Source organism: Oxyura jamaicensis, chromosome 18, assembly GCF_011077185.1.
Source record: "Oxyura jamaicensis isolate SHBP4307 breed ruddy duck chromosome 18, BPBGC_Ojam_1.0, whole genome shotgun sequence".
Lineage (NCBI taxonomy): Eukaryota > Metazoa > Chordata > Aves > Anseriformes > Anatidae > Oxyura > Oxyura jamaicensis.
In genome coordinates this window covers 8,850,379-8,877,893 of record NC_048910.1, presented here as the reverse complement: position 1 = coordinate 8,877,893, position 27,515 = coordinate 8,850,379, and the positions used below count along the sequence as shown (strand labels likewise).

The 27,515-nt window shown below is 38.2% G+C and overlaps 2 protein-coding genes across 9 annotated transcripts; one reads left to right on the top strand and one right to left on the bottom strand.

The window, feature by feature from the left end:
- Window positions 1-34: 34 nt before the first annotated feature.
- Window positions 35-20,180, bottom strand: ZNF207 (zinc finger protein 207). 8 transcript variants are annotated; one of them, XR_004755150.1, is made up of 14 exons: window positions 19,965-20,180; window positions 18,432-18,558; window positions 17,834-17,972; window positions 16,781-16,951; window positions 15,996-16,071; window positions 15,446-15,493; window positions 13,282-13,352; window positions 12,072-12,232; window positions 11,221-11,313; window positions 9,774-10,016; window positions 8,896-9,058; window positions 8,547-8,730; window positions 8,246-8,325; window positions 35-3,985 (listed from the first exon to the last, which is right to left on the bottom strand). XR_004755150.1 is itself a non-coding variant. In XM_035342394.1 (13 exons), the coding sequence occupies exons 1-12, from the start codon at window positions 20,003-20,005 to the stop codon at window positions 8,570-8,572; spliced, it is 1,494 nt and encodes a 497-aa protein (XP_035198285.1). In that variant the 5' UTR covers window positions 20,006-20,180; the 3' UTR covers window positions 7,981-8,325; window positions 8,547-8,569. The 8 variants fall into 8 exon arrangements, 7 of the variants coding, with proteins under 7 accessions (XP_035198285.1, XP_035198284.1, XP_035198286.1 ...); XM_035342394.1 differs by lacking the exon at window positions 35-3,985 and having other exon boundaries at window positions 7,981-8,325; XM_035342393.1 differs by lacking the exon at window positions 35-3,985 and having other exon boundaries at window positions 7,981-8,730.
- A 125-nt stretch (window positions 20,181-20,305) lies between these two features.
- On the top strand, window positions 20,306-27,047 carry C18H17orf75 (chromosome 18 C17orf75 homolog). Its single transcript, XM_035342409.1, has 10 exons — window positions 20,306-20,886; window positions 21,150-21,230; window positions 21,678-21,803; window positions 22,236-22,376; window positions 22,570-22,627; window positions 23,285-23,404; window positions 24,058-24,122; window positions 24,243-24,379; window positions 24,863-24,966; window positions 25,533-27,047. Exons 1-10 carry the CDS (start codon window positions 20,756-20,758, stop codon window positions 25,740-25,742), a joined length of 1,173 nt encoding a protein of 390 aa, XP_035198300.1. The 5' UTR covers window positions 20,306-20,755; the 3' UTR covers window positions 25,743-27,047.
- Window positions 27,048-27,515: the final 468 nt, after the last annotated feature.

Below are 27,515 nucleotides of genomic sequence, written 5' to 3'. Positions count from 1 at the left end.
AGATATGCTGTAACTGCAAACAAGATTTTTTTTTGAAGCTTTCAGGCTCTCAAAGTTGTGTATTCATTTGTTTTTAGTTCAGATGTTACTTGCACAAAAATACTACTATTTCCTCAAAACATTCTAGCTTCCTTAAGATAAGTTCAAGACTTATTTATGGAGAAGTTAAATTCATTATTTCGGGAACAGCAGTGCTGCTGATTGCTCCTACTGCCTGTAAGAACAGCCTACAACAGAGCCTGTAACAATAGAACAAATTAGTGTAAACTTGCTCAAAAGGTCCAAGTGCCTCATTATTCACAACAGTGATCAGACGTGTAAATACCAACCCTCACAGAGGGTCATCATGCAGTCAATATTGACTCATCAGAATGACCAGAACAAAGGATTGAAGGATAACATCCTGGACCACGTGGTTGAAGAAAGGATACGGCTATCTGCAAAAGCAGCACGCTAAAGTGCCTGGCTCCCTCAGACAGACCTTCCAAGAGCTTTCATATAACACAAGTGTATTCACTATACACCACAATCCATAAATGCTGTACTTGAACTGCATTTTCTTCCAGTAGAGCTTTAACAAGAACCTGCCTTCTCTGACAATCAAGATTGTTTAAAACTGCTGCTTACAGAATAAAAAAACATCCTCAAAGTTCTTTTCAAAACTTCAAAAAAAAAAATCAGTTCTGTACATTACACTTAAGAATCACTTTTCTACCTTGATCCTCTCAAAGGCTGCCTCCAAAGTTTTCTTACTCCCAAGTATCTACTTAGCCCAGCTCCAATAGAAAAACACAGTCACCAATCAATAACTATGTTTTTATAAGAAGTCACTACCAATACCTCTCTCGTCTGAATACTTTGACAGAAAGTATACATACACTAAAAAGTTCTTTTGGAGGTAGCCTATTTCTTAGAGTATTATTTAAAGGCCACAATCTTTATTAAACATGGCACAGAATGCACCACACAATTCTAAAGCAAGTCAAAACTTCATGTGTGATGCATACTTTACATGCCACATTTCTCATTCACTTCTCTTTTCAAGACCAGTGGGTACAAATTTACCCAATTTAGCACAATTTCAGTAATTCTTGACCTTAGAAAAAAAGCCTCAAGTACCTCTACATAAACTTAAATAGAACCAAACTTTCCAAAGCCTATTTCCATGAATACCTAATATAATAATGAAAGTCAAATGACTAAAATATTATCGTTAAAAATTCCACGAGCAATGAGATGTACAGCTTTGTGATATACAGACTGCTGCAATACTGAAAGCTGCAATACTGCCAGCACACAGGAGTGCCAGTAAAAACCACACTACCAGCCATCAAAATAAAAGTAAAGTTTTTTGGAACTATCCTCCTTAGATCCACATGAGGCAGGGAGGAGGTCACTAACAATTTCAGTGAAGGAGTACGATATGAGCCTTTTGCACTAGATGAGAATTTTACAAGTTGTTTTAAAGAGATGACAGAGCAACTGGTCTAACAGCTGAGGACACATTCCCACCTTTTTAGCAGAGAGCCATTATGCCATCCTCGTGACTAGGAATACAGCAGTACTTTCACATGTACCTTTTAGGATTAAGTACAAAGCAAATGGAAAACACATTAGTTGCTGCAAATTTAAGCATAAATATTAGTCTGTGGTAACAGATGTGAGTAACATGGATATAACCTGTTAAAAGCTACCAACACCCAAACACAGAACAAAAAGCCTCTGTCCTGTCCAGTCCTTTCGAGACTTATGGAATGGACAGGAACATAAATGATGGAAGTGAAGAATGTGTGAACTACAAGAAAACCCTGAACTAAAAGCCTGAATCCATACAGTAACAGCATGGAACTGTCCTAGTGCAAAATGCATCTTTCAGAAGTAATATGAAATTCCTTTTCCTGAAATTGTCCAAAAGCAGTTTCAAGAAAAAAAAAATTCATAGCATTGTGATGCTAAGTACCACCATGCTTTGTGAAAAGAATATGCAAAGCCACAAAGAAATGGCTGATTTACTCCTGAATATTAGTATGCACAACTTAATAGCAACAATGAAAACTGGAACTGCATTTTTGAAACATTTTTCCACGAACATATCAAACCTGGTTATCTTCAGCAAAATCAGATCAAAAGTTTAATCTGAAAACGTATAGCTCTCACCAGAGTACCAATTCATTAGACATAACCCAAGCATGGATCTAAGTAGGGTATTCCACTATAGACAATACAGCATTTCTGGTGAATTCCAGCTTTGTGTGCTGAAAACTGAATATAACTAGCTGCAGAAAAACTACCTCATGTTGCATGAGTCTTAAATGGAAACTGGTGACATATTTACTATCATGCATTTGAAGTTTGGCTATTTTTTCATCTCAAGCCTTTACAAGATAAACTTAAAGGAAGAAGTACAAGCCATACTGAAAAATGTTTTTGGTTAAATGGTTTCCTTAGATATTCCAGTGGAAATAAGAAGTAAACCAAATGCTCCTATAGACCAAATACATGAAATAAAGCCTAGTTGCAGTAATGTACCTTAGAGTTGTTCTCATCTTCACTGTTATCAAGTACAGCATCACAATGAGAATTAGAAAAGCAACACCATGCTTACTAATTACTTTGAAACAGTTAACAGAGGACATCCATTTTCCAGTCAGAATAGACTACTTGGGAGACCCCCTATAGGGAAAACGTAAAGGGCAGAGTGCAAGTACAACAGGAGTGTAAAATCCATTCTTTGAACTAAAAAAGAATTACAACTCACTTTATCCTTTAATTAAACCTGATGAAAATCACAGGTGGGTCATTATTCAGCATAATCTTGAAGAAACGAACCATTGTGCTCATCAAAAAATGCCACAAGTTAAAAAAAAAAAACACAAAAATCAAAAAAGATTTTAAAATCTGATTCTAATGTTTGCTAATTCAAGAGTTTCACTGCTGACAGGCTGCAAGACCTCCATGGTCAAAATCTGTTCTTCTGAGGCTGAAGTTGTCTTTAAGCAACCTCAATCATTCAAAACCAATGCATTTCAAACAGAGTGAGCAGTAACACTAACGCTAGTTTTTCTTTCACGAGGGGCAATTTATTTTTTTTGCTATCTATTGCACAAAAGTAGTAACTTCAAATTCCTGTATCCTTAAGCCAATTTTGGATATGCAACAAAATTCCTCAAGGTTTCAACAAAACATAAGCATTTTCAGTACATCATTGCAACAGACAAAATATTGCATAGTTGGGTGCATTTAAGTGACTGATACAAAGGTTTTCCTGAAACTGATGAACTGAAACATCTGTAGTTTTGATTTCTCATTCTTCCCTTCTACTTTACCAACTTGAGTATCTACTTCTTCATAGGGCTCTACATTAATATTAATTGTGGCACAGCTCACAAATGCAGCAGTTAATATCCTCCTCCACAGAAACCGGATTCTGTAATTTAGGCTATGCTATTTTCTAACTAGTAATACCGCTTATTAGCTAAATACCTAAATATTTTAAGTACTTCAATAAATACATCTCCCCAGTAAAGGAAACATTAGCAATTAACCTTTACATGCCACTACCTCAAAGACTACACATAGTCACATTAGCAAAACCAAAAACCAGTACAGCACAAATACAATGCAGGGAAAGGGGGCAGGGTACAGCGTGGCTGAAGGACTACCTGACCAGCCATGAAGGAAACACGTTCTGTAAGAGAAATGGTACTCAAACATCTTATAACACGTTCCCTCCCCCTAAGACTCTTAAAAACACAGTGATAATAAAAGGATAAATATTAATATAGAGCCCATCTACCAAAAGAATAAAAAACCTAAATTAAAATAAATTTAGGGGCCTTCACCAAACTTGCTGCAAGTTTGGGGACATAAATATCCAACAGCCATAAAGCTGTGAAGGCCCCTGGAAGGAATAAAATAAATCCCACTTGCCTCAGACTGAACAGGGCAACACTGAGACTCTGCCTCAGCCTGTCCTATGGCAGGGCTATAGGAAGAAGAAAAATTTAAGTTTTAGAAAAAACATGACCCAATTACGTGAAAGACATGCATTCAAAGTTAACAGAATTCCAGTGATCAAGCAAACAAAAGGAAATGACTGCTGTATCACCTACTTTGTTAGACCAAAACAGAACTTTTTTGTAGTTCGCAGCTAATTCTGAATTGCACAGTTTGTTTTGCTTTGTAACTTGATCAGTGGAACATAAGTCAGTTGTTCCGGGGCATTTTTTCCATAATCAATAGTATTTTTTTCCATAATCAATAGTAGTTACTGTTCTAATTCACAAAACGTTGAGTTAAAGATTCCATCAGCCACTGAAAGTGTTGACCCTCACCTTAATTTTTATGTAGAAGCTAGACCGGTACAATTATTAAGACGTTTACTATTTTAAAATGATATTAATTACCATTTTAAATTGCAGCCCCAGCTCATGGACTGGTATATCAGTCTTAATTTAACTGAAGAGTCATAATGCCCTTCTTACTGTTTTTGAAACTGAAGTAATCTTGGTACTTTATTTTTTGTCTTGTATTCGGAATTACTTGATTATTGTAAGATAACTCCTGGTTATATCCCGTACACTTTTATCTAGTTTTAAGAAAGCAAGTTATACAATTCTGTGTAAGCATCATTCAAGACATCCATACACCAAAATAACTGCAGAAACCATAGAAGGCAGATGCAGCTGAATGTGTTTCTAGAAGCTTGTTTATGTTCTCCCATGCATGCACAGAGCGAGGAATAGTAATCCACTGAAATCATTAGATATACATCCCAGCCTCAAATTTATTATCAACACCTAAAAATCTCATCTGTGGAAGAAAAAAAGCTCCAAACATTTTAGATAAAAAAAATTTGTCCATATAAACCAGATATATTTTCAAAATTTTATTTAAAGCAGACTTTGCAAAAGGTAGAAAGATATCCTAAAAGAAGAACAAAACAGTCATATCAACATGTCTGGAAAACTAGCGCGGGCTCTTGTGAGGTTACTTCATGCCAATTTCATCCCTTTAACTCTAAAGATTAGCAAATATACAAGATCAGCCTCATAATGATATTGAGACACCATGCATGAAATGATTTAGAACTTCTTATACGAGTACCATATGCCCTAAACACTAAATATCTTGCATAAGCATTTTTCCCCACCTGTGTCTGAACAGTTTCTTGCAGCCTGTTTCATTTGATTTTTTGTATTCAACACTGGCATTACATTCAAATTTAAATAAAAACTGATCAAAAGCCATTGGCAACTTCTCATTTCACTATAAGATCTTCCACAGGAAATTCAGGCAACAACTGAAATCAAAGCTTCTGCCCATGTGATTATATCATCACAGTCCTGTATCAGATACAGGACATATGCTTTACTGTATTCATAAAGCCTTCTGCAACCTCTTTCCAATGAATGATATACTAAAGCAAAAAGAAAAAAAAGGACTACATGGCTGCATGACATTAGGATTTTTTTTGCTGGCACAACTATGTTGACTAAACTTTGTACTGTAAACCAAGCCTTAGTCTTTATACAAGCAATGAATACATTCAAAAGAGTTTTACCCTTTTTTGGGAAGCACACCATAAATCCAACTCTCTGAACATTAAGAAGCAGTATCCAAAGAAATGAAGGCAGGGACCAACAGACAACATATGCACTGAAATACCTGCCTGTTTTCAGGAGAAGAGTATGTACAAGAGACACAAGAGTAACTAGAGATAGCCACATCGCAGCTCTTATAGCACAGAAATGACAGGAGCAGGAAAGGCAGTATCCACGTGAAAAATCACAGAAAAACTGTTCACCTGCTTGTTGCACATTATTAGAGTACCATACAAATAACACGTGGCAGTGCTTAGTTAAGGATTATAACAACGTCATTACTAAGGAAAACTCAATTTAAAATGTGTCTGCACTGTAAGTCTGCATAGTATTAGCTACAAAATGACGCTATTATTGGAACAATCACATTTACTGTTTAATAGGGGAAACCCTTAATAAAGACAACTTGCAGAATATGCTGAGTTAACAGTACATGCAGTAAGCTTTTCAAGTACTTTCCTAGGAAAGAGAGGGTTCTGAAAACAACGTACCAGTGAGTTACAGAGACACCAACGGGAGAAGGTATTTGCTTTACTAAGGGCAGAAGGGCCAAGCATCCTTACAGAAGCAATATGATCTTCAGAAAAAGCAAGACGTTTCATAGTTCTAAATGCAGAAGTTAAGATCAATTTATAATGTATGAATTTCATGTGTAACATTACAAGAAAACATTAAATGCAGGACACTAAAAATCTCTCCAGTGCTTTGTTTGGGAATTATCCTTATTAGATAAGGAAAACAGAAGAAAACCAGAGTATAAGAGCATTGCCTAAGCAAAACAGTTTTATCTGTTAGACTTTTGTAAAAAGCAAGATGAAGAGCTAACAAAACATCTGACATCAAGGCCCACTCAGCACATTTGCAAGCCAAATAGTGCACATCTGACAGGTGACCAGCAGATACCAGTGACCAGAGAAAACTGCTTCTCAACAGAGGCTTGGAGTTATGGTCTTAAAACTGCTAACCATTTCAGAAAAAGTGCCTGAACATTCTTAATGGTTAAACAAAACTAAGGCCATTCAGCTGGAATTAGAATGTACTGGATGCCCCAGTGCCTTTATGAGGTATTCCATGACCCCAAGTTTGAAGTTGAGAGACAACGTAGTATTTTAGCTGATCTGTATTTCTGAGCAGCTAAGAGAATATGGTATAAAGCCACATGAAGTACATCAAATTTAGCTAAAAATACACCCACAAGACTTTCAAGTGAAAGAATCACAACTCATTATAATAACTAGATTAAAAAAAATCCACAACAAAACACATATGGAACTTAAACTGATACAAAAATACTGAAAATCTTTCTAGCCTACCCTAAAAGAGGAGATATCTCCATAACCTAAGTTGCACAAATAAGGCTTGAGGCTGGAACACGTATTTAGAGTTGACCTGCAAAAGAAAAAATCATCACAACAGGTGGAAAAAAGGAGTGAGAAGACAAGGAAAGCTCTAGCTTCCATTCCCTCCAAAATGTCTCCCCCTCTGCATTTTCATTCTCACCAGGAATATAACACACTAACACAGAGAATTACAGTCTTGATGGTCATCCATCCTTTTACTCAGAAACAGATAGCTAACCTGTATGGGTAAGACTTCTCTTTGATAGCTGTAGCTAGGAGAACTGATGGAAAGATCTCCTACTCTAGACATTTCCATTAACTGGCTCAGGAAACTTGGCCTGAGCCAAGCCTACAGCTTTATTCACAGCACATAGTAGAGGGCTCACCCTATAGGATGATGAGATTTGAAATTCTGAATATTCTGCAAATAGAAATACAGCATGCAACATATTACTCTCTTCCCCTTAGTTTCTTTTGCACACTGAGAAGGAAGTCAAGTTTTTTTTTCTTGTTTGCAGGTCAACTTAAATACAACATCAACTGGAAGTCACTCACCCATGTGACATGCACCTAAGCTTCTAGAAATCTTCATCTAAAAGGCTCCTGAAGTTCATATGCTTTTGCACATTAAAAAGAGTCTGTCGAAGAATGAACTAACAGGAAACATCTTGCACTAGCATGCATCTTGCAGCAATCACTTTTATATCCTACAAATAAGTGCCAGGACTATAAATCATTTAAAATTCATTGAGGACAAGAAAGCACAAATAAGAAACATATGTCATCATGAGAAATTACAACCAAGAGTTAAGATGTGCCTCCTGCAGCCTCATTTTTGAAGCGTCAGTTAATAAGTGTACAGGTCTTGTCTACTCAGACGTGCAGCTAAGGAATAACTTAAGCTTTAAAATAAGGAGTTGAGACTTTATCAAGAAAGCACCAATAATTGTGTTCATTACACCAACAGCTACCATGGCATGCATCTGTACAAACCTTTCAGGCAGTGGTCCACAGCTGGTCATGAATGAAAAGGCATATAAATTTTTCTCTTCTTTTATTACAATGAAGTTTATAACAGTACAGAAAAGTCACACGACCTTAGTGGGTCAGTTTACTTAAACCCTGGAACAGGAGGAACTCTAAATACATTAAATATTGTTACATGTTCAGACTTAAATGTACAAGTAGTTGGGAACAGTTACAGCCCTCACCAAACTATGTTGGGGACACAAAGTCCAACAGCACTTGAAGTGCTGTGAAGGCATCATTTCACAAATAGCAACATAATGTTACAGAACTTGCCTTTAAGGTGGTATGTTCATGTAATTCCAGCGCCTTCACAATTTAACGAACCATATTTACTATACTTCACTTCTAAAAACCTAGATGAAACATGAAAAAGAAGCCATACAGTATAAATTGCAACATCAGGAAAAGTTCCTGTTATTATTCCAAATAAATTTTCCCATGTAAAATAAGAATGTCCAATAGTTCCTTGCATGTGGGGAAGATACTTATTTTTTTAAAGTCACAATGAAGCCTTAATTGACGGAAGCTTGGCTATATTAACAGCACAAGATGAGAAAAGGTTTAATCTCCAAACCTATTAGAGCGTGTGTAGTAGCATCAGTAGCGGCCACCTTGCGACATTACAGGAGGTCTCATTCCCATTGGAGGACGAGGAGGTCCACTTTGGTAGGGGGGCACCATCGGAGGTCCCTGACCGTAAGGAGGCATCGCCCCAGGAAGATATCCTGGCATGCCCTGGTGATGAGCACCATACTGACCTATAAACAAAATATTTAAGATGCAAAGAAGAATTCATTTTTCAAATGGGCAAAGTTGCATTTTGTGAAAAGCTGTTTCACAGTACATGCCACTTCAAGTTTTAAAGAAGTTACAGCAAATACAAATTTTTTTAGAAAACAGAAAACAAGGAAACTTATGATTACCATGAGGAGGCATGGGAGGTCTCATCCCTTGTTGCTGTGGAGGAATTCCTGGCTGTGGTGGCATCATACCTCCAATTGGTCCAACTGGTGGATTACCCAAGGAAGCTTGTCCTGGCCGAGGAAGATTACGCTGATATTTAGGCAACTGTGCCCTTCTCTCTTCCTAAAACCAGGAACAGACAACCATAACATGCTGTAAGACAAACTCAGCAAAGTAAATAAATGTAGCAAAAGTGGATTACAGGTTCTGAACTAGCAGTATCTCAGAAATTCTAGGTTGCTGCCAGTAAACATTTCACAGTAACGTTTGGATTTTTCCCCCTGTCAAAGTTACTATATTAATACTGGCCAAGTTAGTATTTTGCACACAATACAAGTTCTCCTCCCTCAGCTGAAGAAAGCCTTTTCCTCACAACAATATGAGGCAAAACAACAAATGCAGATCTAGCAATATCTGAACTGAAATTAAGGTTCGCTTGTTTTATCCATCAATTCCTGATTTCTGATTGCTGTAACAGCACCAAGACCACTTAAAGCTCTTAAGTCTTTCGTCTTACACTCATTAGCTGCATCTATTTAACTTCAAGTTTAAATCACAAACAGAACTTAACTCCAAATCATGTTTTCAGTTGAGCAATTCCCTATCACCAGAAAGGTAAGACTCAGATCTAAAGCAGGATCATTGCAGGATGGCAATCATCACTTCTCAATCACAGACATTTTCTCAGTGCATGGTTCTGTTATATTAATTCTGCAAGTTTTGCAATCTCCCCATTATTAAAATACTGTTACACAGAACACAGAAGAAATTCTACTTAAGTCAGCCATATCAGCATAAATTGCATTTTCTGTAAGACAACGAAAATATTTTAACTTACCAGCGATATATCCTCATCTGGATGGATCAACTTACTGGTTGCACTGGTTGTCGTAAGGGTAGCAGGCTTACTTGTTATAGATGTAGCTGGCTTAGCTGCAGTACTGTTTGTCGTGCTAGTGGTTGAGGCTGTAGACTGTGTATAAGCAGGGAATGTAGGCTTGGGGGGTTCTGTTGTTGTTGCAGGTGTAGAATTCAAAGGTTTGAAATCAGTACCAACTGGACCTGGAACAGCCGCTGCAGCCTGTGAAACACAGAGATAGATCAATATTTATTTCTTAAAGAAGTAAGCAAGAAAACTTAAATGATGTCTGCTAGACCTCTGAAACCTTCCAGTGAGATACATAATTAAAATAAGCTTGACAAAAGTAAACTTCAGCCTTATCACATACTAAAGCAACTGAAAACAAGACAAAATAAAACCCAGTATGTACATACATATATATACACACACACACACAGGAAAATCTAAAATTTGCAGGTCAAAAGCCACAACTAGAAAAAAGGAACAACAACAACAGAAAAATCCTATCAAAATTTTTACCTCAAATACTGAGTTTGGTAAAATGACTAAATCCTTCCTAAATCACAGATTTATTAACAGCCTACAAGTATAAATTGTCTCACTAAATTATTAGCAAACTTTAGCAACCATTAGTTTAGAGCACAGCTCAATGTTAGCATTTATTAAAATTAGGTATTTAAAATGTTTTTATGAAACATTTAAGAAAACTCTGTGTCTTTCGTTTTAAGCATTCTCTCCAAAAATATGAGTGTTTTTTTGTTTGTTTTTGAAGTACTGTGTATCTCTACAGACCTTTAGTATCATTTCTGAGTGAAGAATCAACTGAAGGCAGATGAGGTCAGATCACTACAGAACACTACAGATGCCAGCATCTCATCTTTCCTACTTTGTTCTTAAATTAAAATTTTTAAACAAGAAAAGTTGGCTTTACCAGTCTTTCTCTGAAGATGCACCAATCTTCAAAGCAAGCTTTAGTTATGAGAGAATGCTTTTGTTTACAGTTGTTCTATGAATTCTTTTCTGAACTTTCCTAGAAGTATTTCAATTTTTTGCACATAACGTAAATCACAAAATTCCCTACATTATGATGTACCATATTAAACATCGAACTAAAAAGCCTTCACCATGCATCAAGCTAACCACTGCCCACTAAAACGCATTTAACTGCTTTCATGCTTTTTTAACCCTTTAGAACCAGGACACAGCATTTCATTTTTTCACTCTAAGAAAAATTGGGCACTTTGACATGCTTATTTCTAATAGAATGCAACTCACAATCAAGGACTCTGCAGTTTTACCAGCTAAACATAATCAGGAATGTAACAAGTTATCTGAAGATGTTTAGTCAATTTTAGATTTTAAAGAACGGTCCAAAGGGTTAAGTTGCAAAGCAATTTGGTTTTATCTGTGACTTCCTGCGTACTTGTGCTGTGCTAGGAAACAGAGCGTTAGAAGATGCTGACAGACTTTCTGAATTGGAGGAAGCTGTACTTGAGCTTGTGACAGGTGTCCCCATCTGTAGCATAAAAGAAAGGAAACAGTGAAAAGTCTCCAAACAAATGGGTGGAAAGTATCCAGATGAAAGGATTTCTTATGCTAGGGGCTGTGCTTTTGTAAATGAGCATCTTCCCTGTAGAAGTCCAAAATGCAAATAGGACACTATGAAGTTTTCTGCAACATACTTGAGAGCAAGTAAAAACTTATACACAGCAAGTAAAATCAAAACGTAGGTCACAAGCCATTTTAAGACTATTAATTCCCACTGCCCTCCCCAACACATTTAAACCAAGTTTTACTGCCTTAGTTAACTCAAACCTTGTAAAGCAAATGACCTCATTCAGACAATGTTTAACCTAGTTTGAACAAAACTACAGAATAAATTAGTCCTTCTATTGGTAAAAAGTCCAAGGGAGAACAAGTCATGTCAAGATTTCCACTTTGTAAATGTTAGGGTAAGTTCTATGCAAGCAGATTCCTGTAGCTGACTAACACCTCCCTTCACCCACCCAAAGCACCCTTATAATGACAACTGAAGGGGTTAACAAAGTGTTTCGCCTACTCCTTTCTTCCCCACTGCTTACAGAACTTCAGTCTGGTTTCATGGCTGTTATAAGACAAACAAAAGAATCTTTTAAAATGCATTCAAACACTACACTGAATTAAGAATCAAAACAAGCAAGCAATGTAATCAGTCATTTCTCAGGTCTCCTCACTGTTGACACAGTGGTAATTTGAAGACTATAGCAACAGGTTCCAGGCTATGAGATACCTTACCTGCCCTGCACTCGGGAAGAGTGGTTTAGTAACTGGAGGCTGAGGGGTAGGTGCTGACGCAGCAGGAGCTGGAGGTCTGTTAAGGATGCCTGGTGCTGTAACAGGCTGTGCTTGTGTCATTGGAGGCATCCCAGGACGAGGGCCAACAGGCGGCGGCATACCTACAGACCACAAAGAATCTGTAATGACTCATGCTCAAGGAAGGAGGAGTATTCCTTCAGAGGATTCTGTTGCCAGTGTTCTTTATAATCAAGTCTTCTCTAAGGAAGCTATGTTTTTAAGGCAATAGTAAAAGAAAACGTAACAAAGTGTAATGCCAACCGTCAGTCACCATATACAGCAAGTGCAAAAGGCAGAGGTTACAAGCCATTTCAAGACCATCAATTTCCCTCCTCCCTTCCCCAAACATTTAAACAAAGTTCTACCTTAATTTACACCTGAACACCAATAAAAATCCATGTATAGGCAGTACCTCAAACACTTCAGAGCAACACTGAATTAAGTCACGTTTTCTACTACAATTTCACTGACAGAAGATACTTACACTCTCAATAAATCAAGGCAATTAACTCTGTTTTTAGCATGCTGTGCATATGCTGCTCTAGGAGAGGCTCAGAGACAGGAAGTCAACAGCTCACATAACTTCCTACATGTTACTGTGCAGCAGAACCAGGCTGTAGCTGTCCCATTGGCTTGCTTCCTCCTCCAGTGAGAAATCTGGGCAAACCAGCAAATCTCAAACCACCACCCTCTGAACATAAGGCTATTTAAGAGAAGTTCAACAGGTCTGCTCTAGCTATGATATGATCAAAATTCCAGTTAGTTTCTTTACAGGAGTATAACATCAAGACTATTTCTAATTTCCCACAGTATTTTTTTAATAATTTTAATTACGGTTTTCCAGCTGCAGCCACAGATGTTAAAACAGCAGAATGAAGAGAGACTAGGCAACACAAGAACCAGAGAAACAGCAGTAAGAATAAAATTATATTCCATTTTTTACTTTCACAACAATACCAAACCCAACTACTTATTTGTAGTCAAAAGCCACAAAATAATCACTTCACCTTTGCACAAGAGTGGCTTCTGCAGCAAGCCATCTGCACCAAGGTGGTAGCATAGATATGTACATTCTTTATAGAAATCCTAACTGTAAGCAGAAATAAAGTTTAACTCTCACCACAGTACGCGTTTGCCAGCCCTGACCTACCTGGTGGCATACCAGGCATAAGAGGTGGTATTCCTGGCCCAGGAGGCATCATTCCACCCATTGGCATCATCCTATTGAACAAAAAGCAAGCATCAGCAAGAACATCAATGCTAAACCATTAAAACAACTGGCACATACCTGTATTAAATACAAAAATAATTTCAGGAGGCATTCCCAAAACAGCAGACTCTAGATAGACATGTTTTTCAACAAGAAAAAAAAAAAAAAGAAAAAACACACAAAACCTCCAAACACTTTTCATTTGAACTTTAACTCCCCAAGCTTTCACCTCCAGTTATCAGATTCCAGAACTGGCATCCATCTTGGTATGTATTTCAGGATATTAGTTTCGCTACTGTGTTCTAAGAACCTGATATTAATATACTCAGAAAATTTGCATGTAGGAAAAACAGCAACTGCAATCACACTAAAATTGCTGTACTTCTGATATTATACCTTTGTGACACCACAAGTCTATTTGTGATTTTGGCACCCTCATACTATTTTGACTTCCTCTATCAAGTGGCAGACAACCCAACTCTGTAAAGCTAGGCACAAAACACTGAAAAAACTGAGACTAGGAGATAACAAGGCTTCTGGAGATTTAATTACACTAAATATTCCCTACTCTTAGGATAGATTATTTTATTATTATTATTTTTAAATGAGGAATCATCATTTTTCTTTCATATTAAAAACATGATTATTTTTTTTCCAGGCCAAAATAAGAGCGTATTTCCTAACACAAAGGCGGAATTTAAATCTAAATGATTCTTTTTATCCTTATCTACCAAACCACACTGCAAATTGTGTGTTCCTCCTCTAAAGCACACACACAACCCTTAATATAAGCAAACTGCTCCTACATAGGGTGGTAACTCCATTTAAGAAAATTGACAACGACACTAAGGGCTTTTAAATTGGAAAACTATATACGAAGAATTCCTTTGCAGGGAACAAACTAAGCGTACTTTAAGTTTGCCTTCATTTTTCCAGACACTCGAAGCTGGATTATAGGAAACAAAACTAAGGAACGTCTATTACTTGAATGTTTGCTAGATATAGCAAACTAAACAGATATGCAGCATCCAGTTGAGTACTAGATCACAACTAAGAATCGGTTTCTATTTTATATAACAGTCTAGAAACGTTTACTGTTGCCATTTCAAAATCAAGTGAATCATCATAAACAGGTGAACTCTGCAAAGCAGCTTGCTACCCAGCCTTATTAATCTTAACTTGCCTACTACTGGGAACAACCAATCAGATGCACTAATGACTGGGAACATAGTACTATCACCCTTTTTTCTGCATTCTTAGTTGGAGAAAGCAAAGTCAGTCTTGCCATCCATTTTGATAACCGTCAAAAAAAAAAAAAAAAGAAAACGCTGGACACTTGCTTCCTGCTGCCACGAGGAAGATGACTTTCTGGAAAACTGCAGGGACAGGGCTAGAACTAGTGTCATGCTACAAACTAAGCTGCTCCCCAGGTCCTAGTTCCTTTGCTCCTTTCTAAATAAAAGGTCATCAGGTTAATTTAGCAGAAGCTTACATTTAACCAGATAAAAGCATAACATAACATTCAGTGAGTTCACAGTTTTTTTTTTGGCAAATCTATTTTCATGTTTTACCATGTAACATTACAGTCACCTTAAGTTAAAGTCTAAGGAGGACTAAACACCCACAAGCCTGATAAATTCTGTTCAGTTTCTACCAGAAAAGTTACAGTCATGAACATTCAGAAGACATTTAAGATACGATTTTTAAATTCAAAGACAGTTAAAACAACATTTGTGTTTCAGAAGAGAAATACCTCTCACCTTAGTGAACTATAAAACTCAAGAACAAAGCTCCTGCACCAAGTCCTACAGGGTAAAGGACTAAGCACATTGAGCTGTACATATTCTGGTGCAAAAGAGGATATAAATCCCAAAGGGCCTATTTTATTAATATTCAGTAGAATGCATTTCTCACAGTATGCAGCTTTGTAGTAACCATTTCAATGAGTAAAGTTATTTATTATACAACAACAAAAGTTAGACATTATTCCCAAACGTCTCAGCAATATTCAGCGGTTTTCAGTAAGACAGTTTCAATCTTATCAAATATATGACATAAAATGGCATAATGAATGTACCTATAATTACGTTAATGAGATGCTTACATGTTTCCACCACAAAATGACTGCATGTATTTTCTTTGTTGATGTAATCTGTGAAAATTTATGAAAAAATCAAAAATCTAACTATGATTTTCCAAACACATTATGATAGGGTACTGTGTAAATCCCAAACAAACATAAAAACCAACATCTTACTCTTGCCCAAAATAAAATTTTTATTCTCACATTTAAAGAATAAATTTAAACTATCCACTATGTATTTCCCCAATAGGTTCGATGACCGATAGCCAGATGCACATTACTGCAATACACAAAGCAGTGGTTCCCAGAAGGCTTTAAACCAACAAAACTAAATTTAAAATTGTTACGACATTACTAAAATTAGGAAAAAGGCAACATACTTATATATAAGTCATACTTCGACTATACTTTTAATGTTGGTTTATAGCCACCTAGATTTTTGGTGCATCCTAACATTAAAGTCACAGAGTTCACAGGTTCCTACATGTTTTTCTAATTAGCTTTACTGTTTCTGTGACAGTTTAAAATGCACAATATGAAAACGTAGTGTTAAATCTTTCTAGCTACTCACCCAGGTGGCATCCCAGGCATCACTGGAGGCATGCCAGGCATCATTGGTGGGACACCTGCCATTAATGGCGGTATACCTTAACAAAAGAAAAATAAATTTCATACAACTCCAGCAACATACAGCCTCTCGAAAATCTAATCTAATAAATTTAGACTGAATAAATGTTTTACAGGAAGCTGTAGATTATTTTTTGAATTAACACTGCTCACAGATGATGCAATATAAAAGAGTATCTGCAAATTTGCATGATTCATTCTTCCCAGTCCTACAAGACACCAAGTGTAAGCATTCTTAGTAGCTTCCAAAGAACAGGCCTTGTCATAGCAGAAAAGATCAGAAAAGGTCCATTTGCAATGTCATTAATCAGAATTTTCTGCAATGTATTTGTGACCTGTGTAGAAATTGTCTGCTGTACGTTAGCAGACTCTAAATATACACTAGCCTTTCAGCTCTGCATTCCTGAAATCTTATTGCAAAGCATCGCGAACAGATGTGACCTGGGGATTTGTGTTTACATTACTGATCTGTCTTAATAACAAATACATTACATATATTATACCTTCAATCTAGATGCTAGCATTTGAAATCTTCTTCACAAAAGAGAATGTGCACACCTACCCACTGTGGATTGGTGGTGTGTGAACCTGAAGAAACCACATTCGTGCACCTTACAAAACTATTTTAATAACTCTAACCCTAGTGTTGGAAGTAACAAATTATTATTCCAGCAGTGATTTTATTCCTAGTCAACTTTTCAGTACCTAGCTCCAAAATACTATCCTTACCTGGAGGCATCCCTGGTGCACCTGGCACCGGAGGCAAACCTGGTTGTGCCATTGGGGGAATGTACCCCTGCTGTGGCTGGACTTGCTGGGGTTGAAATGAAGTTGAAGCTGCAGATTCATCATCTTCATACTCATCAGAATCATCCTGTTGTTTCTTTTTCTGGCTTTCTGCTAATTAATACAAAGCATATGGTCAGATTGAAAGCAAATTAATTTTTATCTGGAATATACTGCTTGGAACAAAAGTAATTTCAAACCCTATGTTCAAAAACTCACAGAATCACAAAGAAGTAAAGCTAAGTGAGTCTACTATCACCCATACAAATAAAAAAGGAAGTGACTCCACTGTAACAAACCTCAACATAATAGGGGGTCTTCCTTCATGACAGTCTTTGGCTGCTCAGAATAAGGCAGAACAACTCAAAGGAAAAGCATACTTAGAAAGCAAAGAAGTTGAAGTATTTCTGTATCATAAGATTAGTATGATTCCTAGCCTTTCCTCCAAAAACAGGAAAAAAAAAATCACCATCCCCATATTCACCGGGTAATAGCTTTATTTCTAAACAGGAAAAGAAAAAAAATGTATTGCTTAACATTTGCCTGCCATGTAGGAAGACAGAAGCTGCAGTTAGGGATGTATTAACCCAGCCCTTACTCTTCCGAGGAGCGAGAGCTGCTTCACGCAGCTTAGTATGAGTAAGACAGACAGGAAATCTTCACACAGGGCTAACACTTAATGAACAAGTTTTCAACTTCTAAAAAGACCCCTACCACAACAAAAAAGGAAAAAAAAAAACAACAGCAGAAAACCCCACTTCAAACCACCAAAACCAGTTTTGTATGCAAAGCCTACATAAAACGAATTGAGAGGCAGACAAATACTGTACATTAGTACATCTGGCTGATATTTCGGGACAAAGTAATACTACGTACTGTATGGTTAAGATATATCAGCCAATCTGGATAGCAGACTCAAAGAATATATTCCAAAGTAAATTTAATTTAAGAAATGTGCGAAAAAAATTACAGATAACTAGCTAGATTATACTTTACCCTGAGTTTTTTGTTCAAGTAACCTTCTCCGTTCCTCCATATCTTTTTCTGGAATGCCCTCCATGCCATAGATTTCCAGTTCAATGTCTGTTCTTCCAGGAATAGCATTTGGAACAGCATCTATTGTTTCTTTATGTACCTAAAGAGAAAAAAAAAATTAAAAAGTCCTCCTGACCGCAACTCAGGTTAGATTCTAAATTATTCCACCAGTTTACCGTCAAAATGCAAAAGCAACATCCTTAAAAGAAGAGTCTCTCTAGCCAACCATTTTCTTGGTATATGGTAGCCATCACTGTTGGCTACTATTCAATTCTAAAACTATTTTATCAGCTTTCCCTCTGAACACCAATACAATGCAAATCCTTTGCTCCTACATCCTCAAAGTGACTGCAAAGATCTCTGCAACATACTCACCACAGAAATGCTGACACAGCAAGAGCCCTGTCCTTGAAACAGGGCACTACCGTCTTTCCCTCATCAGTTTTTATGATTGTGGAAGCCCCCAAAGAACACATTTTAAAGTTTATTAATTTAAGTTTATTAATTCCAATTTTAAATACTGTCAAGGGAAGTTTCCTGTAAGTCTAAAACTTCTTACCTGCATGCAGTGTATAGCTAAACCAGGTCCCGTATACAATTTCTTATGACATATATGGCATTTAAAGTGCTTTGCTTTTTGATGCTGTATAAGGATTTTTTCATCATCAAAATCTCTGTTACAATACCTATTGAAGATTGTTAAGGAAAGATTTAATCCTGAAAGTGAGTTTCTATGCAACACTAGGCTAACTAGCATTAGCGTTAAAAGGCAGAGAAAGCACCTCTGAACTTTCATAGAGGAACAAGTATTGCATAGATGTCTGAAACCAAACCTCCCTCCGTACACCACTGTCGTTCCCCTCTTCAGGTAAGTTCCATGTGTCAGAAAACTGGCAAGATGTGTGCATGCGACCACATTCATAATTTGAATTCGTATTATTTGACAGATGAGTTTCTAGTCCTAGTTATTTCTAAGCAGACTCCTTCCTCGCGGCATACTTTTAGATATTTACAAGTTGCTAAAGCAGTAAAGGAGAAACAAACAGGAAATCCATAAAAGGGAAGCAAATCTAAATACTCAGAAGAGCCTATTTAATAAAATGCAACAGTAACAGACATTTATACAAACATTTATAACAGAGTAACAGATAGCTTTATTTTTTTTTTCAGTTATCCAGCTACCTCATATCTTATGATGTTACATGATTAAGTATTAAACTAACAGTCATTAAATAAATGTTTCTAAACTGAAACATTTTAAGGAAGAATTTTCTAGACTTCTATGTGACAAAAGAGACAAACTGCTGTTTCTTTTCTGCAGATCAGCATCAATGTTTCAGCGAACACTAAGACATCTTGCTAAGCAAGACAGACGCATTTGTTACTAGCGTGTCCTTGCTAACACAACGTGCTCCCCGCTTGCAGCAAAACTTAATACTTATTAGTACCTGAAATAGAAGCACAGATGCCATCCAACACGAACCGTTAAATGATCTCAAAGTAGCTTATAAACTCCTTTATTACGTGGTTCTAGATTAGCCAGAAGCGTGAGAAAAAAAAAAAAAAGTAATCCTGCAATCGCCCTTTAAAAAACAGATTATAAAAGACTGATTTGAGAAAAACCGACCAATATTTCTAGATACTGAAAAATTGTAGGGGATTTTGACGCAGCGATTACTAATTTGGAATTCTACAATTAGCTCTCAAAAGGTCTCTTTAAACCAGGCCTGCCTCGCTTTTTGAGTATTTATTTATCCGGCAGGGCTTTCCTCCGTTAGCGCCCTCCCCAAGAGGCCCAGGGAGCGCCCCCCCCGCCCCGGGCAGCAGCGGCCTGGCGGCGCGGCCCTGACGCGAGGCGGGCGGACAAGGCCGCGGCGGGGAGCGGGGGGTGGGGGGGGGGTGAAGGAAAGAGACGCTGAGGAAGGACACGGAGCAGGCCCCACACCAACACTGAGCGACGCAGAAAAGCAATGGGAGCAAACACGAACCGAGCCGTGACGGGGCCAGGGGCCGAACGGCGAGCCCCGTCCTGAGGCAGCTCGGCGGGGCCTAGCCATAACCCCCCCCTCCCTTCACACACACACAAGGATACCAGCACCAAGGCTTCAGCTGCTTCTTCTTCTTACGGCCCATGGCGACGGCGCCCGCGACCTAGGCAGAAAAGCAAACAGCCAAACTCCTTCTTCCCTCCTTCCCTCCCCGCCGAGCCCGCAGCGCCCGCACCGGCCCCTTCCCGGAGGCGAGCGAGGCAGGCACAAAATGGCCGCCACGCTCCCTCCTGGCGCTGCCGCCGCGCTCCCAGCGTGCACCGCGGCGGGAGGGGGGCGGCCCACGTGACGCGCGCCGGCTGTGCCCGCCGCAGCTCGGCGGTCCCGGCATGCCGCGGGGCGGGGGGGAGTGAGATGGAGGGGGCTGGCACGGCGCAGCGCGGCCGCCATTTTGTGTTAGCCTCTGCTGAGGGGCCGGTGGGGGTGTTTAGCGCTTCCCTAGTTGGTGTTAGCGATAAATTCTTGGTTTGGGGGTTTTCCTCTGTTAAACCACAGCGGGCAAGAAGCTGCTCGCTCTTAAACCGCTCGGTGTAGCGGTTTGGGCCGTGAGGAAGGTTTACCGGCCCGGGTTCCCTATGGTTCCCCTCGTGTTTCTCAATAAATGGCACTAACGCGGCAGCCGCAGCGCCGGGCGGGCGGCAGCTCCCCTCCAGCCGCCCTGCTCTAACGGTCACGGCCCGTTACTGCCTCCCGGGGCGGGCGGGACGAGCTGAGGCCCAACCCCGCGGGCCGCCCGCCCCTTCCCCGCCGCCCTGCCCGGCCTCAGGGGCGGGGAGCGGCAGCCGCCGGGGCCGGGCGGCGGCTGAGGGGCGGCTGAGGAGCGGCGGGAGCCGGGATGCTGCCGGCGCTGCCGGATGGTGACGAGCGGGAGCTGGAGAGCAGCGAGGAGGGCGGCGCCGGAGAGGAGCGGCGGCCGGAGCGGCACGGCAGCACCTACCACAGCCTCTACGGCTACCGGAGCCGCAGGTGAGGGGCCGCCGCCAAGTTCGCCCCGCCGGGAGGCCGCTTCCAGGCCTTGTCTGTTCCCAGCTGCTCGATTTCACTTTTTTTTTTTTTTTTTTTTTTTGCTGTCCTGCACGAGATTTTGTTTTGTTTTGTTTTGTTTTTCCCTCTAATAACATCCTCGTTTCCTGCTCCCGCTTTAAAACGCCCCCAGGCAGTACCTTTCCTCACTGCCTGTTCTGCCCGTAAAAAAAAATTGAAACTGATAAGAATTCCTTAATCTTAAGATTTTCACAGCAAGGAGCAGACAGTGGGGATGGCAGTCCCGGCAGTGCAGCAGCAGAGACACCCTCCAGTGAAGATTTCAGGTAAAGCCAATCTGCAGAACTGCGTAATCATCTGTTACATCCCATTTTTATGTCTTTGACATATTGTTGTCTTCATGTAGGTAACTAGAAATTGTAACCAATTTTAATTTGATAAGTTATCTTTCCACAAGCTGTGCAGTATAGTTGTTGCTCTGTTACAACTACAGAAACAGAAATGAAGAGGGCGGGTGACTTTGTCATAGATGCTCAGGAGTTCAGCATCAGCTGACACCACAACTCCAGACTTCTGGCCTAGTGGACAAACCACTGAATGCATTTCTGATGGGCCAGAAGTCACAGAGTGAGTTATCTGTAAGCCAGGGAGAGATCACAGTGGTCTCCCTTCTAGAAGCAGGTGATGACTGCAGGCAGGTAGTTCTGCTCTTCTTTAGAGAAACAAAAGTTACGTTTGCTTTTTTGCTAATGATTTCATATTGCTTTTCAAAGCCTCACCTTGCTGGACACTAACTTGCCAACTGAAGCAGAAACCGAATTGCGTAGTTTTATTGCTAAGCGTCTGACTAAAGGAGCCCTTTTTGAAGGAATGGGGAATGTAGCATCTGTGGATTTGAGGTAAAACATGCCTTTAAAAATTAGTTATGAATGAGAAGCTCTAGGAAACACTGTCAGCATTGCACATCTTGCTATCTATATTTTGCACTTAGGTTTAGTTGTAATTGCATGTTCTCAGTCTATTGCTGCTGTTAATAACAGTCTTACGGAAATGGTACTTTTCTCTTTTTCTGGGTAGCTTTGAGAAAACTCCTGTAGTAAATAATTTATGGCTCGAGTGCTTAAAAACTGTTACCTGTATTTATGACTCTTTCCTATTATACTACTCTTATGTACTGTAGAATGAAAAAAGAGAAAGTCTAAGAGTTCTGTATGTGACTATGGGAGCCACCTGTGCTGGGGGTGAAAATTATTTACAGAAGTCATATGTCCAGTTTTCACATTAATTTAAAGTAATGTATCTTTAACTTTTTTTTTTTTTTAACTGCACAGCATACCAGAATATAAAGTTGGTTGTTATTACTGTATTTTGAAACAAGAAAATCTTATAGAAACACCAATACTGGCATCGGACATAAATGCTTCAGAATATGTCATTTGTTTCCTGGGTGGCTCAGAGAAAGGTCTGGAACTATATCCTTACCTTATCTGTGTGAAGAGAGAAATGATGTAAAAATGATGTTCACTTTTTGTCCATTTCCTGCTTGAAATGAGCCCATTTATGCATATGTTCCAGTACGTAACTGAAAATGTCAGTAACGACCATATCCTGAAAGGGCAAAATACAGATTTTAGCTGATGTATCTGACTTTCCTTAAGACGATACTTTCAGACTTGAGCTGGACAAATACATTCAAAGTCTGAAGCTAAGCCTTGATGTGGAGGTAAGGTCTAACTTTTTAGTGAATATGACTTTTTAAGCAAACTTATTACTTAAGTAATCCAGAAGAATTATATAGAGACAAAACTCCAGGAGAGATAGATACTAGCTTCATTGTAGAGACTGTGAATGTCTAAAGTACTGACAGCCACACAGGTCAGAAGGAAAAAAAAAAAAAAAGGATTTTTTTTTTTGTGCCAGTCATAAATTGCTTAAAGGTTACTTGCAGCTAACTTGAGAGAGAAGAATGACTAATAAAATATAATGGTCTACAGAAAAGTTATCCATGTCTACCTAGATTCTTACCGCTTCTGAACATAAGGAACTATTTTTATTGGTGGGTCTTGTCACAATTCTTCTAATGGAAACGATGTGTTTTAAGTTACTGTTTCATCCTGTCTGCTGGTGCATGCTCTTTGCTCAGTCGATCTCCTAATATATTATAGATTTTTCTACTTCTTGAAATGTGAAACCCTTCATAGCTTATATTCCAAAAGGTGTGGCTTTAAATGTCAGTCTCATTATTTTAGTCTAGTATTTGTTTGAAATGAAAAAGGATTTGATATTCAAATATTTTAGGTTTCATAGATTATTAACAGGCTTCTATTTGTGTAGAAATCTAATTTGTAGTTACAAGCTTTGATGTTTCAACTTCTTACAGCAAAAAACCTTGGAGACCTGTGTTAACCCCTATTTGAGAAGCTGGTTTGAGAATTCCATATGCCCTATTCAAAGAGTAGTACAGCTCTTCCAGGAGAAACTTGCCTTCTTGTTACATGCTGTAAGTGTATTTTCAAACTGGGTAACTAAGAACTGGGTAACTAAAAAGTGTTCAGAAGACATCTCAGTGACTGTAATGTGTTAAAAATGTTTCTTATATTTGTTTTCTCAAACAGGAGTAAATAAGGAACACCGTTTGTTTGTTTTAAAGTTCAGGACAAGTTATTTTTTCCTGCTTTATTGCTAAGGGCGCTTAGCAATTTCTTGCGTCAAGAATCAATAAACTGTAACTTTTGTAGTTAACTAATTTTAAATTACTTGTTAGTGTCCAAGGTATAAGTAGAATGAGAAAACTAAACATGGTATGAGAAAGCTGTCCTTGCTATAATCCCTGTGAGCCAAAAGGGCTGTTACATTGCCTGTATGCTTCATGTAATTCCCTGGTACAAAAAATAAAATTAATCCTAGCATTAGCCCGTGAGTTTAAGAAGATTTTGGATGGAATAGCTAATAAAGTGTAACCACTGTATTTCTTCTGAATGCAAAGCCAGCTGCAATGATTATGATATGGAATATTTCCTTTCTACTCTTATTCTGAAAAAAGTAAATTTAAAAGTACTATGTTACAAATTTATTGCTAATAACTACAATATAGCAATAGAAGTAATATCCAAGTTGCATCTAGCTTTTTAACTTTTGTTTGTTCATTTTAAGGCATTGAGTTATACTCCTGTGGAAGTAAAAAATGCAGATGAAAGAACAGAAAAAGACATTAACAGGTAAGGATACTTTGAGATTAAGGTACCTGTGAATAACTTGGCTTCTTTGTATGACACATTCCTGTTCTTGCTGTTCTGAAAGTGTAGAAACAAGCAGTTCACAAGAGCTTTTTGTGTCAGGTTTCTGGCAGCTGCCAGTCTCCAGGGACTTGTTCAGGAAGGCACAATGACCTCCTTGTGCATTGCCATGACTGAGGAACAGCACAAGTCAATGATTATAGACTGTAGTGGACCCCAGCCCCAGCTGCACAATGCAGGTGAGATTACAGCTGTTATCCCCCTTGTATCCCTCAGCTGCTGAGAACCCTTGACCTTAGAAGTAGTTGAGGATATTTGGCAGCTCACAGATTTATGCCCAGAAAGTCTGGATTACGTCTGGAAACTAGAACAGCTGTTTACCTTTGAGGTAGCAGAGCAATTTTTTTTTAACCTGTTGTAGTTTACAGACCATGAAACTAAGATTTTTACACTTCAGGGAAGCTGCAAAATGATTGTCAAAAATCCAACCAGGAAAAAAAAAACAATGTTGCGAATTCAACAATCAGAACAGAATTTCATATATGCACTGTATCTGTGTTTGCTTTTCTACATGTACTGTTTTTCTTAAGTCTTAGTTCCTGGGTCAGGTATATTATTATCCATTGATGTACAACAGCACTTAAACAAGGTGAATGCAGTTATATATCTGTGTTGAGCCAGTTTCCTTTTTGCTCATCTCTGTGTTCCTGAACACATAACAGGAAGCAACAGATTTTGTGAGGACTGGATGCATGCTTTTTTAAACGGTGCTGAAGGTGGAAATCCATTTCTCTTCCGGCAGATTTTGGAAAACTTTAAATTAAAGGTAACTGTTCATACTTGTTAAAGACTTGGAACAGACATTGGGTTATTGAGGGACAAGGATATTGCTTTTGCTCCAAATAAGAGTTAGGTTACTTAAAATGTCTGTACATCATTGACTGATTAAAGTTTAATTTTAGAACTGGCTTACTGTAGTTGACAAGACTAGAATGTAACGCAGCATGAAAGTTTCTTCAGCAAGTACTCCAAGGCCTTTTCTCCTATTTAAAATAAAAACTTCATTTTTTTCCTTAAAATACTAAAAATAGTTTGAGCTTTGTACACACGGTATCGTGTGATTGGGTAATATGCATTCAGTTTTTTATAGTTAGTTGACCTGTCATAATAGAAGAGGTAAATGCTTGATACTGCAACTTGATAATGTCCATGCCTTCTGCATTGTTAGAGTAATAGTGCTAATATCTATCAATGACATTACTCAATTCTCACGTTACTTTTGTATAGTAATATAAAATTATTTTGCTTCTACTGCTACTCTTCCTGCATTTTTCTATGTTATTTTCTTTCCATGTAGAAGGATAAGAAAATTCTCTATGACTGTCTTTCCAGGCTATACAAGACATTAACAACCTGAAGAGGTTTATTCGACAGGCTGAAATGAACCACTACGCCTTGTTCAAGTGTTACATGTTTTTAAAGAACTGTGGCAGTGGAGACATCCTTTTGAAGATTGTTAAAGTAGAACATGCAGAAATGCCAGAAGCCAGAAATGTAGTGACTGTCCTTGAGGAATTCATGAGAGAAACAGCAGTGGCTTAAAATTATCTTAATTATTCGACACTTGTTGGAGGGTATTGTATAAATCATTAATTTCTTCTTTGCAGCTTAGTTTCACTATTGGAGACATTTTAATTTATATTTAAAAGTATTACCCAAGTCAAACCTAAGTTGCAATTTCAGCTACTTTTTTTTTTTGTTTGAGAAAGCAGCATGAGCTTTTTAAAATCTGATTTACACATCTTACTGTGTAATTGTGTTTTAATGTGATTTATACCATATCTTACAAACTCATGCATAGTTTTCTGTGCTTACCAGATTCTCCAAATGACTTGTTCTTTTTCTGAGGAAGTCATGATATTTGTTTTTACTGTCATTGTATGAAAAAGAAAAAATCCTTAGCTCACAAGCATTTTTGTGTTTTAGATATTTTAAATATATTTAAAATTATCATGTCTAATCATTAAGGTCTGGTAAGTTTTAATAGAAAAAGAAGCACAAACATTTGGATAAATCATAACCAATGAGTTCATCATTGTCTCTTCATATAAGAGAACATGGGTAACAAGTCTGTAGCTACTTTCTATGTTCTATTTTCAAAGCAGCAGTTTGTTCTCCTACTAAATAAGCAACTTGTTAATTGATAGGAAGGAGAATTGCCTGAAGACTGAATAGAGTTTTAGGAATCAGTTTGCATGTGCTTCTAATAATGTATATGGTCAGGCGTGTTAAATTCCCAGGCTAGATGACAAATTGAATTCTTCATTAGTTTGCATTTTTTGTGATCAAGATCTTCTTTGTACATTCCTAGTACCCATTTTGCAAAACTGAAAAGAATCATGTTTTCCAGTAGTGAATAATTAGTTCTGAAGATTTTGTAGGTGCAATATTAACTTAATAGAAGCTTTTTCAGAAATTGAAATAAACTAAATTTCCAAATTAATTATTCAGACTTGAAAACACTTGACTGTATTTCAGCAGTGAATTCTTATCCACATCATGGGACATTTAGACAACAGAGTACTTGAATATCTTTGCCTACAGCTGGAATAAAGACTAGCAAGGTCTCTGGGTGACCATATAATTGAGGACTATTTCTGCAATCTGATATAAGCAAAAGTGCCTATTGCTTTCCTTTGCAGCAGGGGGTGTTTGAATGCCTAACTTGGAACATTTGAAGAACTCTCCCATTCAAGGCCTGTAACACCAACTATAACAATCTCCCTGATAGAGTTAAGTTTGTTTGTTCTGCCAGTCCTCTATACTGTGATAAGTCAAAAGCTTTCCGGTGATGGTGCTGTGTTGGACCTATAATAAGGCTTACAATAAAAGGTATTCAAATCCTTAGTAGTGTGTCTACAGTAAATTACAAATGAGTGTTGTCCTTGATGTCTCCTTTTAAAACGCTTCATTCACACAGTGGAGGGGAGCTGCTAGTGTAATGTGCAGGAGTCTGCAACTGTCATATTGACAGCAGTGGTGACACGTAGCATATAGGGGAAGCTCAGGGAAGAAAATAAAGGTGTTTTTTATAAAAAGATTTCTCATTTGTACCAGCCTTGAAGAGTAATGATGTTTTCCTTCAGGGTATTAATAAGTGAGTAAAACAACACCTCTCAATAAAACATCACTGTCTACTGCTCTTACATGCTTTTAACAAAGTTGGAGTACTGATCACTTAGTATTTTGCCTGATCAGGAGTTCAGTGCTAAAAAAAAAAAAAGCACTGTACTGGGTCTGGCTGGGATGTTAACTTTGCCTGCAGCAGCCCATACAGTGCTGCGCTCTGCACTTGTAGCTAGAATCAGTAGCTGG